This window comes from Toxorhynchites rutilus, chromosome 1 (genome assembly GCF_029784135.1).
Source record: "Toxorhynchites rutilus septentrionalis strain SRP chromosome 1, ASM2978413v1, whole genome shotgun sequence".
Taxonomy (NCBI): domain Eukaryota; kingdom Metazoa; phylum Arthropoda; class Insecta; order Diptera; family Culicidae; genus Toxorhynchites; species Toxorhynchites rutilus.
Window position 1 is genome coordinate 32,634,215 of NC_073744.1, and position 12,779 is coordinate 32,646,993.

The 12,779-nt window shown below is 44.5% G+C and overlaps 2 protein-coding genes across 2 annotated transcripts in view; one reads left to right on the plus strand and one right to left on the minus strand.

Annotated features, from left to right (window-relative positions):
• The window catches only part of LOC129763565 (intermembrane lipid transfer protein VPS13B), a 20,846-nt gene continuing 8,067 nt past the window's right edge, over window positions 1-12,779 (plus strand). The window contains exons 1-6 of the mRNA XM_055762761.1: window positions 1-506; window positions 563-3,233; window positions 6,544-9,664; window positions 9,759-11,327; window positions 11,386-11,498; window positions 11,563-12,094. Coding sequence (XP_055618736.1) covers window positions 242-506; window positions 563-3,233; window positions 6,544-9,664; window positions 9,759-11,327; window positions 11,386-11,498; window positions 11,563-12,094 — 8,271 coding nt within the window. The 5' untranslated portion in view covers window positions 1-241. The remainder of the gene's footprint in view (window positions 507-562; window positions 3,234-6,543; window positions 9,665-9,758; window positions 11,328-11,385; window positions 11,499-11,562; window positions 12,095-12,779) is intronic.
• Window positions 12,116-12,779, minus strand: part of LOC129763568 (alanine--glyoxylate aminotransferase) — a 24,462-nt gene continuing 23,798 nt past the window's right edge. Inside the window, exons 3-5 of the mRNA XM_055762763.1 lie at window positions 12,682-12,777; window positions 12,371-12,616; window positions 12,116-12,303 (exon numbers count right to left, since the gene is read on the minus strand). Coding sequence (XP_055618738.1) covers window positions 12,135-12,303; window positions 12,371-12,616; window positions 12,682-12,777 — 511 coding nt within the window. The 3' untranslated portion in view covers window positions 12,116-12,134. The remainder of the gene's footprint in view (window positions 12,304-12,370; window positions 12,617-12,681; window positions 12,778-12,779) is intronic.

The following is a 12,779-nucleotide window of genomic DNA, read 5'->3' on the forward strand; positions in this document are numbered from 1 at the left end:
TTGTCTCCGTGGACAGTCTGCTGCGGCCTATAGATTGGTGTTATCATTTTTGGTCGTTTTCCTTTGTCAATGTCTAGTATTATGATGTGAATTGAAGCCTCTCTTCCGCTGAAGGCCGATAACAGTTCAGTTTCGATGATAAATATTCTAGTTGATGAATAATTGTGCTGTATTTACAAGAATTTCGCGAGACAAAAAACACTGCTACTGTAAAATCGGGTAGATTTGTAATGAAATTAAAATGTTCAAAATTGAATCGTACATTACACCGATTATTCTAAGCTACGTTGAAAAATATGTGAAAAATATTCGCCCGGAAGATTCCCAGGTGTCACTATGGGGTGGCGAGGTTGTTTTCCAAAATTTGGACCTCAAACTCGATGTGCTGGAGGAAGAACTGGCTCTGCCGTTCCAGTTCCTTTCCGGACATATACACGAGTTGGCAATTCGGGTACCGTGGACAAAGATCGCATCGGAACCGATTGTGATTACCATCAATACTATTGGTAAGAAAAACCTTGATATTTCTTAGGATAATTCGCTTAAATATTTTCTTGTTCAGAATTCGTACTGAAACTGCAGGAGCCGGGCAATCGTACCGCTCCCCGAAGGGATGCAAGCAGAAAGAATAAAAATACTGAAGAAACGCCTCCTCCGGGGTATATGGCATCGCTGATAAATCGGATTGCGAATAACATCACAATTCGTTGTCACAATGTAATCCTGAAATATGTGGAAGAGGACATCGTTGTGTCGATGAACATCCAACAGTTCTCGATGGAATCAGCGGACAACGGTTGGAATCCTGCTTTCATTGACATTTCTCCCCTACGAGTTTCGCTGAGGAAACTCATAAACATAGTCGATTTGACTATTTGTTTGGATAAGAGAAATTCGGCTGGAAAGATTGAAGTATGCCAAGAGCCGGTTCTATATAGAAGTACACTGCAAGCGAGGGTCCTTATGAAGTACAACAATGTACGCGCCCAAGATCGATCATCTATAACGAGAATCGACATCCACAGCAAGTTCCTCGATGTCAACGTGTCGTCTCAACAGTTTCCGATGTTGATGCGATTGTTCGAGCTTGGCCTGGCTTTAAAGCAGGGGAAGATTAAGAGTGAGACGTCGCTGAGTCAGGATGGGAATGCGGACGGTGAAAGGGAGGAAAACCAGGAATCGCTGATTTCGTGGGCGTGGAATTTGCTGCCTTCGTTTTTCCCCGAAGAGAGCGAGAACGATCACACTGATGATAACGAATGTCATGTGTTTCACGCTGGGTGTTACGTGGATCGATTGAGAATGATCTTCAAGACGCAGGAACTGGTTGGTGAAAGTGTGGTTGGAACGGCAAGAAAAATCAAGTACAATCCGTTTTTGCAATTAAATCTGGAAGGGGTTCATGGAGAGGTGCTTATCTGCGGTCTAAAGTGGTTCAACGTTTGCGGAGGGGTTGCCGAGATGAGTATCCAATCGCTAGAAGATTGTCCATGCGGTCATCCTCCGACAGTACAGGATATTTTCCAAAGTGAGTCGCATCTTCAAAGTGCGAATCATACAGAGGGCTCTTTTTTTGACACCACTTGCGAAGAAAATGCGAAATATAACATCAATTGGAATTATCACCTGGGAACATATAGCCAGGACGTTTTGTTACAGAGGTCGCCTTCGTTCGCAGTAGATATTGTACACGAGGTACAAGTGCCTGATGATCGCAGAACCTCCGAGTTTGGCAGTGATTTGGAATTTAGTAATTTGTCCGAAAAATACATGATTCGAGCATTTATGGGCAAATTTCGTTTAAAAGTGAACGCCGACACGCTGCATCGAATAAAAACCTTCATTTCCTACAAGGATGCGTACGAATATCCTCCGTACTACGAAGAGAAGCCCTTTCCAACCATCCAGCAGCTGCCTCCGCCATCGGCGGAAGACTATGATGCGCTAATGAGTGAGATTCCCTTGAAACAAGTACACGTGACAATTTTGAATCCAACCATAGAGCTACATGCTTTCGATCATTCCAAGTTTCAACTGGGTCGTAAAAGAAGTACCCAAGCTACCCAAAATCCGTCCAATCCCTACCTGACACTCGAGTTCAACCGCGTCGAATGCAATTTGCTAACGCCACTCTACCCGAATCGGCTCGTTTTCACAACCAGCCAGTTGCCGGAACCTCCATCCAAACTATTCGACAGTTGTTTTCATGCGATATCAGGAAATCTCGAACGTTTGCAGGTTAAAATACACCATAACGATTGGGAAATACTTATCGCCACATCAGTAAATTTGAACCACCAGCACCGCTTCCTCTTATTTCCAGATTTATGGCCGAACAGTGAGCTCAACAAGACGGAACACAATTTCGGTGTTTCGGATTTAAAACTAGTGCTCAATCCTCAGAAAGCCCTCATTGCATCAGCTATCGTTCAATCACTCCATTACCAGTGTGCATCATTCCATGCAGCGCCAAACACATTGAATGATCTCACTTCAAACGCAATCCCAACGCTGGATCTTAGCATCTCTCACTCGCACATGCGTAAAATTCTATCTGAACACACCATTTGCTGGAAACTTACTTCCCGCAGCCTACGCTGCCTATCGTACATTCCCAACAATTTTTCCTCTCAGCGATCCCTTACGGCTCTTTGGCCAGACCATCCTACCGACGAGGATTTTCTAACCGCTATCATCCAACTACCCATTGATAATGTGCTCGCCGACCTGCGGCATCCGCCCTTGTTCTACGGACGCTTTCTCGACCTTAGCCTCAATATGGATCCTATTCTGTACGACTTTCTTCGCATAATCATCGAGCAAAACGTCGCATCTCACGAGAATCCTTTGGTGCGATCCCACACCCGTCATTCACTGAGTCCACGGAAATCCGTCGATCGATTGCTGCCGAAGAAAAGCTCTCAGCCAATCACCTCTGTACACTCCAGTTCGGACAAAGTGGAAACACTACCTCCGGCGGCGGCGATGGCTGCCCCAGCGCTCGCCAGTTCCGTCGTGGCGGAAGATGATACGGAACGCGAGGACCCTGATGCGGGGCGGAAGGCTACCGCGGGGTGGGACTTTTGGAAGCAACTCTCACGGCGAATTATATTCCACTTGGAGTTTAACCACTGCACGGTGTACTTCCCGGAGAAAAGCATCGTGCAGGATACGGTTGGTGGATCTGGCCGGCCCGAGGACGAGTTTGGCGACAATGAGATCGTGATGCTGAAGTGAGTATTGCTTTGAAATATGCTAATTTGAGTTAATGTTCATTTGAATATGGTATGTTTGAGACTGATCGAGACTGAGGTGATATCGGCTATCCACTCGCAAAACATCTCAAAAAGTTGCAAAATTCCGTTCTTAAACTTAACGACTCCAATCTCTATATAATGAATTCATTGGATAGTTCAATGTTCATTCTGTTCTCTCTGAAAAACCAAACGAGTTTTATCAATCGATGACAAGAAACTGTCGAGCGGACGCCAGTTCGCCTTCAGAGCGATGAACATAGCTAGAATATCCTGTCTGATGGAATTTCAATCTCTAGGTTATCTTTTTTTCATCGGGCTAAGAGCAATTCTTAAGCACCCTCCTAAAAGAATTTCAGGGGTATGACTAAAACGTCAAATCCCTCATATTGCCAGTGTACCCAATATTGCTGCGGTTCACTGACATTTTGGTTCTGTCAATTACTGTTGTTTACAATTCGGTCCGGTTATATAGTCGAATAATGGCTAACTTTAAACTCCATATTAAATGTGAACACCTCCATGTGAAACCGAAATATGAAAATCGCTTATGCAGTCAGAAATAAAACAGCTTTTTTTCTTTATTTTTATTATCTCCGTGATTTCAACGATCTCAATCCTCGCAAATGATATGTTGGTAAACAAATGACGCCATATTGATTTTGATTTTGGGTAGCGTATATTCAATTGATGTCTAACCCTTGAAGAATTTAGTCCTCGACTTATGGTGATCACAAATAGTGATCCCCGATTTTTGAAATTAATCGTTCATCAGCTAATCGAATACTTTTCAGCAGTTTGTTATTCGATACGATTAATCGCCCCAAATAATCGATTAATCGATTAATCGTCACACTGGGAGAAATAATTATTTAGACTAACATTTCTCGTTTGCTAGAAAGCCATCTGGAATCAAAAAAGTGTTCATTCCACCTGAAAATCAATTATTATCCTTCACGCTCCCCTAAAATCGTAAGCGAAGCTCAATTCGCGTTGACGGCATTGAGCTTTGTTTACGAATTTAGAGGAGCGTCAAAGATAATGATTGATTTTCAGGATAAAACTGTAGCCGCCGTATGTTTTTCTCTCTCTGGATTTGGATCGATTAATCGACGTAAATTATTCGTTCGCTTCGATTATCGATTGTGCAGTATTCGTTCGATTAATAATCGATTTCTGTAGGAAGTATTCGATTAATCGATTAATCGAACGATTATCGGGGATCACTAATCACAAATAAGCGGTAGTCATTTTCTAGGCATATCAACTGGTCGAGAAAAAAAAAACCCAAATATCAACATTTACTTGCCAAATCAAATAGAATCGAGAGGAACTTCAATGAATGTTTGAATCGCGTTGATAGCGAAATTATTGAACAAAAATTAGGGGAAATTATTCTTTCTGTAATCAATGTTTTAGTCATGCGAGAATAAAAACAATTTTCATAACAACATAAATTACATTGGAATGCCACAGCAAATCTTCAAATTAAATACGACGTCTATTGTTCACAAATTGCAGCAGTCCAGTTATCGAACGATTACTGTATAAAACCGCCGTTTTTCACTAGGAGCTAAAAGCAGTCATCGGTGTCAGCTTCTTTTTATTCTTCATTTGAGAGGTTTTCAGAATCCTGGCTGGTTTGCCTCTTTATCGAAGGAATTGCCGCCCTATAGCCAAATTTCTATAAAATATTTATCTTTATCTTATTCATACGAAATACTTACCAATTTAAAAACTTTGCGGTTGTTTAAGTGAGTAAACTTGACATCATTTTCTCATCCATAAAAACCTAAAATTCAGTGAATATCGAATGTAACTATTAATTTTTAATACAATAACAATACTTTCTACGAAACTAATAGACTATAATATTCTTCTAAGTTGGTTCACGTAACACAACTTATACAGTATCTTGTTCACCCCCGGGAAACCCATATCAACCCCAAGGGGCAAAATTGGTTTATTCAACCTCCTCTCCTAGGCTAAATGCTCGCACCTTGGACTTAACGCTACACATCAGATCCTGTGCAACCCTTACGACACTTTTCATACACACTTTCTCCCACTCTTTCTTCAAATCCTGGTCGTTTTTAGGACCTTCCCTGTTTTACGGAGCTTGCCAATCATATCGCTCGGGTTTTTTTCTATTGGGCTATAGCTTTGGCGAGTTTGGCGCATTTGTCTCCTTCGTCACAAAAACAACATCTTTGGCTTCGTATTACTTCATCACCGGTTTCGCTTAATGGCGCGATGTCAGATTCGGCCAAAACAGAGTTGCAGCTTCGTGGAATCGGAGGAAGGACAGCAGGCACGTCTGGAGGCATTCTTATTGATACATTTAGCCGTTGATGGTGCCAGTTGTGTGTACGACTTGCTGAATCTTTCGCACCCACAGATCGCCTGCCACACCAAGTACTCCCTGGTAGATTTGTCGATCTTCTTCTTCCGGAACATCCAAGCAGCACTTGTCGACAAAAAAACTCCAGGCCGGGGATCTGCTTGTCGTCCGCTTTAATGTACGTTTCGTCGTTCATTACGATGCATTTCGGCTGCACTAAGCACTCGCGGTACAGCTTCCTTGTGCGGGCTTTGGTCACCGTATTCTGCTTATCAGTTCGATTAGGCACCTTCCTTATCTTGAAGACATGAAATCTGGCCAGCTTCATTGTTTGCTGGACACCGACGGAAGAATTGAGCTTCTTGGCTACGTCCCGAATCGAAAGTACTCCGAATGCGCTTTAAGTGATCCTTTACCTCCCTTACCTTCACGGGGTAGGTCGTTTTCGCTTTTCTTCCGCTGCCATCTCGCCGCTAGATCATCTGAGTCTCCTTGAACGATTTGACCACACGGGATAGGGTCTTATGGTCGATTCTGTGGGAACTGTGGGGCTGGCCTAGATTTCCCACGAGCGCGTCCATATTTTTCTGTCGAAGCATTTTTTACTTGGAAGCCATTCCGATAACTACTTGACTGATTGTGACGAAATTTTCCACATGTAAACGTTACACTCTAAAATAGTTTTGTTTAAAATTTCATCAGTTTTTACACATGCACTAAAAAGTTATACACAAATGAAAGTGGTTGAAATATGTGTAATATTTTTATGGAACCCTTCCTGATACCTCCGGAGGGGTGTCAAACCATCATAGAAACAGTTCTTGTACTCTAAAATTCTCACACTCCAATTTTGGTTCCATTTCCTCTATTAGTCCTCGAGCTACGCAGACATTTATGTTTTGTTTGTATGAAAGCACATGTAAAACAACCATATTACTTACTTCCCAGACTTCCGCTCATCACAATCAACTCCGCCTTCAAATCTGGCAGTCTATCCGCGAGACTCAACCGTTTCCCGATCAGTCTGGCGAAATCGGTTTGGCCCGACGATAAAGATAGCTTCCCGTGGACCATCTCGCTGGCGGATGCCTCCAGCTGGACATACCAAGGTCGCCAAATGAGCAAACTGCTAGATGAAATGACCACCAACATCTCGCTGGTGTTCAACATCAAAGAGGAAGATGGAATCGCTACATCCGCCTGCTTCCATGTAGACACTTCACCGCTGAAATTAAACGTGTTCAAAGAGCAGCTAGCTCTAATCACTGCCACTGTCGACAGAATTCTCTCGATTCCGTCATTGCAGTCCTCACGAGGAGGGGAATCAGGCGGCCGGAAAGAATTACAGCAATTGGAAATAAGCCAAAAATCTGCCAGCACAGCACCGGTTGCGGATTTGAAGGAGTTTCTAGACATGACGCATAATTCTAGCGGAGCTTCCGAGAAGACACTGAAGGAAACCATTCAACCGAACAAGCTCCAGGTATCGGTTTGGCTACAGTGGACTTTCTCCAAGGTGACAGTTAATTGTATCGTACGGAACGACGAGAACCGATCGATCGTGAAGCTCGTCATTGAGCTTGAGGATATTATTTACAGTTTGGACATGCAGGAAGTTTACCTGCAGGTCAAAGCAAAGGTCGGCGGAATGAGCGGACATTGTTATGAATATGATGAAGAAAAAGCGAGTTGGGTCAAAAATGAAGCCCTAGGTTTAACTGTACAGACGGAATCTGGGGGATCGAGCAAATCGGCCAACGATACTTTTCTGAATTTGACGGTCACCAAAGCTGAAACTACAAACGTACATTCCAAATGGGATGCGGTGAAAAAAAATCGTGAACAGAACGAAAGTCTGGTTGAGATAATTCTGAAAGTTGAACAAATTGATTTGCGGTTGGATCTCGATCTGCTGGAGCAGTGCGTCGATGTGCTCGCGATCTTCCAGCGAAAAAATGAAATTCAGGAACCACGAAGTGTGTTGGGAGTGAGAGATCTCCCGTTGATATTGTTCAATAGCAAAGGTTTGCGGTTGTTCATTCCTTTGCAAGAATGTTCCGGAGATTGCAGCGCTTACATTTTCAAGATCAACTCGATCATCATGCATCACAACGTGGAAAATCCAATATGCCGTGTGCCACTTCGACCAGATGTTTATACAAAAGCTGCTCAAATGCGGATATTAAACGTGCCCGGATCAAAAATAGAGGACAGACAGTACGAGCTCGTGTTGAAGGAAATTTCATTAAGCACTGCTCGCTGGTCAGATATCCAAGCATATATCGAAGAACAAACATCCACCACGAAGCACCACGACAATCCTGCGTTCGAGTGGAATAACCTCCAAGAAGCTCAGCGATCAACTGACTTCGAAGTTAGTACGATTTTTAAAGAATTCAACTTTTCGGTCATCTACGCCCCCTGTATCATATACAAAAACGTTTTAATCTGCAGCCAAGCAATGGAGTTGAACTGCATGTCTGACTTGCTGATTGACCTAGATCTGGACCAATTGCATCTCGCTGGGATGATTTCCCGCAGAGTGAACCAAATACTTCAAATAATGTGTCCACCCGATCAGCAATCATGCTCCTCTCAAGGAAGCTTCGTGGAAATCAATCCAACGTTGTTCGCTAGTCAGGCTAGCCAGGAAGCGATGAGTGTTGATTCGTCTGCATACACTCGGGAGCCCGATCCGCCACGTTTCAGACGCAGTCATTCCAAGTTGTCCAAATGCGAGGAGGACTCCGGAGTCGAATCGTATCGTGCCTCGGACGTAAAGCGTATTGGATCTAGCAGCAGACGAAGTATGGAAGGTTCTCGCCAGCGGATGTTTTCGGAGCGGTTGATCGAACAAGCGAAGCCATCCACAGGAGCGACCATCGATCAGCAGATTGTTCCTTACGAGATTTGCTTCCTGGGTGGATATTTCAAGGTGAACCTCTACGAGAAGAAAACAGCAGAGAATGTTCCGAAAACATTGCTCCGAATGATTATGGCTCAACCAAATGGTATGCTGTCGCTCAATCTTCTGGAGCGGATAATTCAGGTGTCGTTATTTGATTTGGTGATCGAGTTACAAGATGTGCCTCTTCTGAAGACGCTTTCGGGCGAGCCGGATGATCTGGGGATACCGCAACCACTTATAAAAACGCGATTTGTGAAGAGTTTGACTAAGATGAACAACGAATTGAGCGTAGATTTCAAGCGACCAATCAAACTCGCAATCTCCCATCAGCGACTGGATGTTCTGCTGGAATTGATAAGTCTGCTGGACACTACAATATGTGGACCACGGAACGAAGTACATACTGGCAAACGTCCATCGAAGCATCCCAAACCTATACTAGGCCGAAACAAGTTCAAACAACTAAAATCCAACCTATATGATGTGGAGAAAGTAAATCTTCGACTTTCGCAAATTATGATACATCTGCGAGACGACGAAGAGCGAGATTATAATTGCAAACTATCGTTCTCCTCTATAGATGCGTCGCTACTAATACAAGAGCGTCCGGAACGAATAACCTTCACTCTAATGTTGGAAGAGCTTGTTTTCTGTCAGAGATGCTTCGTAATTGTGCATCCATTTTCGTTCAACGCAACCGCAACGTTAACGCAAGAGTACTGGAAACGAGATCCACTCGTCCATGTGAAGCTCAGCTCTAGTTATCTTCAGTTGGATTTTAATCCGAAGAATATGGCCGAAATGCGAGCAGTTTCTGATCATTTCTGCCGCATTCTGATGGCAAATTCTGGGAACACTAGAGAGGACTGTCAAAAACAAGAGCGGGATAGCAACGCCAATCCGCCGACGCTCGATCCAGAAAAGCTGATACCAATCGTTACGCCGGGCTTCTCCCGCAAGGATTCCAAGGTAACACCCGAGGAACACTATCAGGATGACCTTCGGGCGGGGGCTTTCCAATTCATCGAATCTACCAGACTCAACGATTTGCCTCTACCGTATCAGATCAAGATCACCAATCGCGACATTGGAACCATCTGTTGGAGATATCCCCAGCCAAGAGCACTGTACAGTGTGACGGTTTATCCCGTACCAATGAGTGTAAGTATTGTACAATTCCACGAAGCGTTCGTGTGGTTCTTCTTCTAATCCCAAAAATGGTTCGTTCCTAATATATTTTATTAATTCCCGGCAGACTACCAAAACGATCAACATTCAGTGCAAGCTGGAATATTTTTCCGAAATCCACGGCGACTTCTTCGAGCTCTGCGGGTTCACCCTATCCGAAAACGAGAAAGTTCAACTGAAACTTCCCGCGCGTATCACTGCCTCCTCGATTTGGCGCATCGTTATGACCCACAATGTGGTCTGTGAAGGGGAAGGCGGCGGCAGCGAAGACGAAGAGCACAGTCCCACCAACGATAGCACCGACCAGAGCAGATCGCTGATCTCCAACATAACAGATGTTCTGAAGGATACCTACCTGTCAACGTCGCGCACTGTCAACCTGCCGTATCGTTTACATCCGAAGATATTCGTAGCATGCATGCGGGTGGATTCTCTGTTCAATCCGGACTTGATTCCCAATGTGGAATTCACCGCGGAACTGCGCCCAGTGCAAGTAAATCTTTTCAACGTGGTCGAGTTCGAAGCGGATGCCTACTGCCTGCCGAAACCCTTCGAACGGTACCGGGTGTGCAAGGAAACGTTGGAATCGAAGAGTCACAAGTTCATCATGCTGAACGCCAACCATCTACGAACGCATGGTGCCATCTATGACAGTGGCAAAGTGATGCTCAGTGGCGAACTGAACCTGCATTGTGATTTGCTGGATTATAGTCACTTCACGTTCGAGAACTTGCTCGAGGTTGTCAATGTGAAGGCGGTCGCAGTTCTCGAAGATGACTTGGTTGAGCTAACCGCCATATCAGACGATATTCGGATAAGATACGGGCCATCCATAGGGTATAATCTGCTGGTGGCGGATAAAATATGGAACAGCAATGAGGGATCAGCGTTGATTTTCGGGAAGTTCATCGTATGCAATCATACTCACGTGGGACTCAAGTTCGGCCAATTCGAAACTGGTGAATCCATCTTCCTTGGAACCGGGGAGCTTTCACTTTACGTTTTCAGAAGTGTTCGCCATCAACAGCAGCTTCAGTTGTTTTTCAACGAAAATACTAAAGACATCGCCTCGGTACCATTCGCTGTCGCGAAGGTGGGTCTGGTGTACGTGAGAATCCTTCCAGCATATGAGGAAGACGTTGATGACGACAAGTTGTTTATAGTTCGTATCGAGAATCTAAGCAACGTTCAGAAGAGGATAACAATCGAAGGTCAGATTAGCTTCTTCAATATGACTAGCCAGCAGTTGAAGCTGCAGTATCGCTTTTACAAGCTGGTGGCGAACAATGATAAGCACTATCTGTCAACCAGCGTTTTGGTGGAGGGAAATTCAAGCGCAAATGTTTTCGGAGCGGCCAACAGTAAAAACCAGCAAAGTATTAAAATCTCCATCGATGGCGAGAAAAAAGGCTGGTCCGGGGACATTCCGATGAGAGAAATCATGAACGGTGCTAAGCCATACCTGGTGAAGATTCCCACGGGAATGACTAAAGAAGGATACATTAGCTACTGGGTGAGAATTATCCGCGAAAGGATCGACGAAACGGCTGATATGAAGGGCGCGTGCAACGAACGTGTTCTGGTCATTATTTGGCCACTATTTATGGTGCAATCGATGCTCACTGTCAACACCACCGTAAGTATTGTGCGATTTCGCTTGAGTTACTCAATTGAGGAGTGTTGTATTTATTCAGGCTCACGAGGAGAAGAACGATAGAACATTCTCAATTTATGGTCAAGCTGAACGACGACAACTAATAGTTTCTGGTACAAATACGGACGAACATGAGCTGCTCTTCAGAATGAAGTAGGTCTTACTGAAAAAAACGTTTGAGACAGCTGTTTAATTCGACATTTTCTATGATTAACAGTTTTTATTCCCCCCATGGCGAAGATAAACGAAGAGCTCTGCTCTCGTACAGAATAATTGATGGGCGAACGTTCTTTCAAGTTCCGGAGCGGTTCAAGAAGGTGGAAAATGCCATCAGCATGCTTCAAAACTGTCACATCCCAAACTGGCCTTGCTCGAGGGAGGATGAACTCCGCTGTAAGCGCGAGAATTCCATCCAAGAAGCAACCTTCCCACTGTACAACTGCTCAGCACCGCATGAGCTGTCCTGTTGTCTGATGCTAAGTATCGCGCCCTGGTGCCTCTTCATCAACAAGTTGGGATGTCAGGTTCGGGTGAAGAATTTTGTTACGAATGAGGTCGATATTGTGGAACCGAATAATATCGTAATGCCGCACTACATCGAGAGTGCCTTCACACTGGAACTGAACGTCGGTTTCCTGTTGCAGTCTGAGTTGATATACATCAGCGGAGAGGTCAAACGACAAGCCTCCAACAGCTACGTGGTGCCCACGGAAGGCACAGTGGTAATCAATTTACGATCAGAGAACGGGGTAAGTGAAACCGAATCATAGTTCAATTTACAATTTTTATTCACATTTTTCCCTTAACCTGAACCTCGGGTGACATCGCTTTTACTGAATCCCTGAAGACCTGCAGTACGCGATCAACTCGCTCGGTTGTTGCGTTCTGGCCCATCAATCCAATTCGAAATACTTGTCCGGCAGTGGGTCCCAAACCTCCGCTAACCTCGACCAAATAACTATATTGAGAAAAAAACAATATCTACTATAGGTTAATGGTAACAGTGAAATAGAAAATAAGCTTACGTTTTCATTGCGTGTTGAGCAACCTTCAGCCAGTCTACACCCGACGGCACTTTGATTGTGGTAACGGTCGAGAGGCGGTCCTTCGGATCGGCATACAGCTGAAATCCGGCAGACTCTAGTCCCCTATAGAGACGCTTGGCACAGCCTTGATGGCGTGCTATCAGCTCGGGAAGTCCTTCCTCGCACGCCAATGCGATCGCCTCGCGTAACCCATACAGCAGAGTGGCGGAAATTGTGTGATGGTAGCTGGGTATGTTATTCCAATTCATGTTATTCTTCAGTTAAGGGAAGCATTTTGAAAATTGACTTACATTCTTGGTCTTCCAAAGCATCCCCAGTAATCCCCCACCAGGGCCATGTCCCAGTAGTACACTTTGACCTTGCTGTTGCGACGTTTGTAGCGCTCACT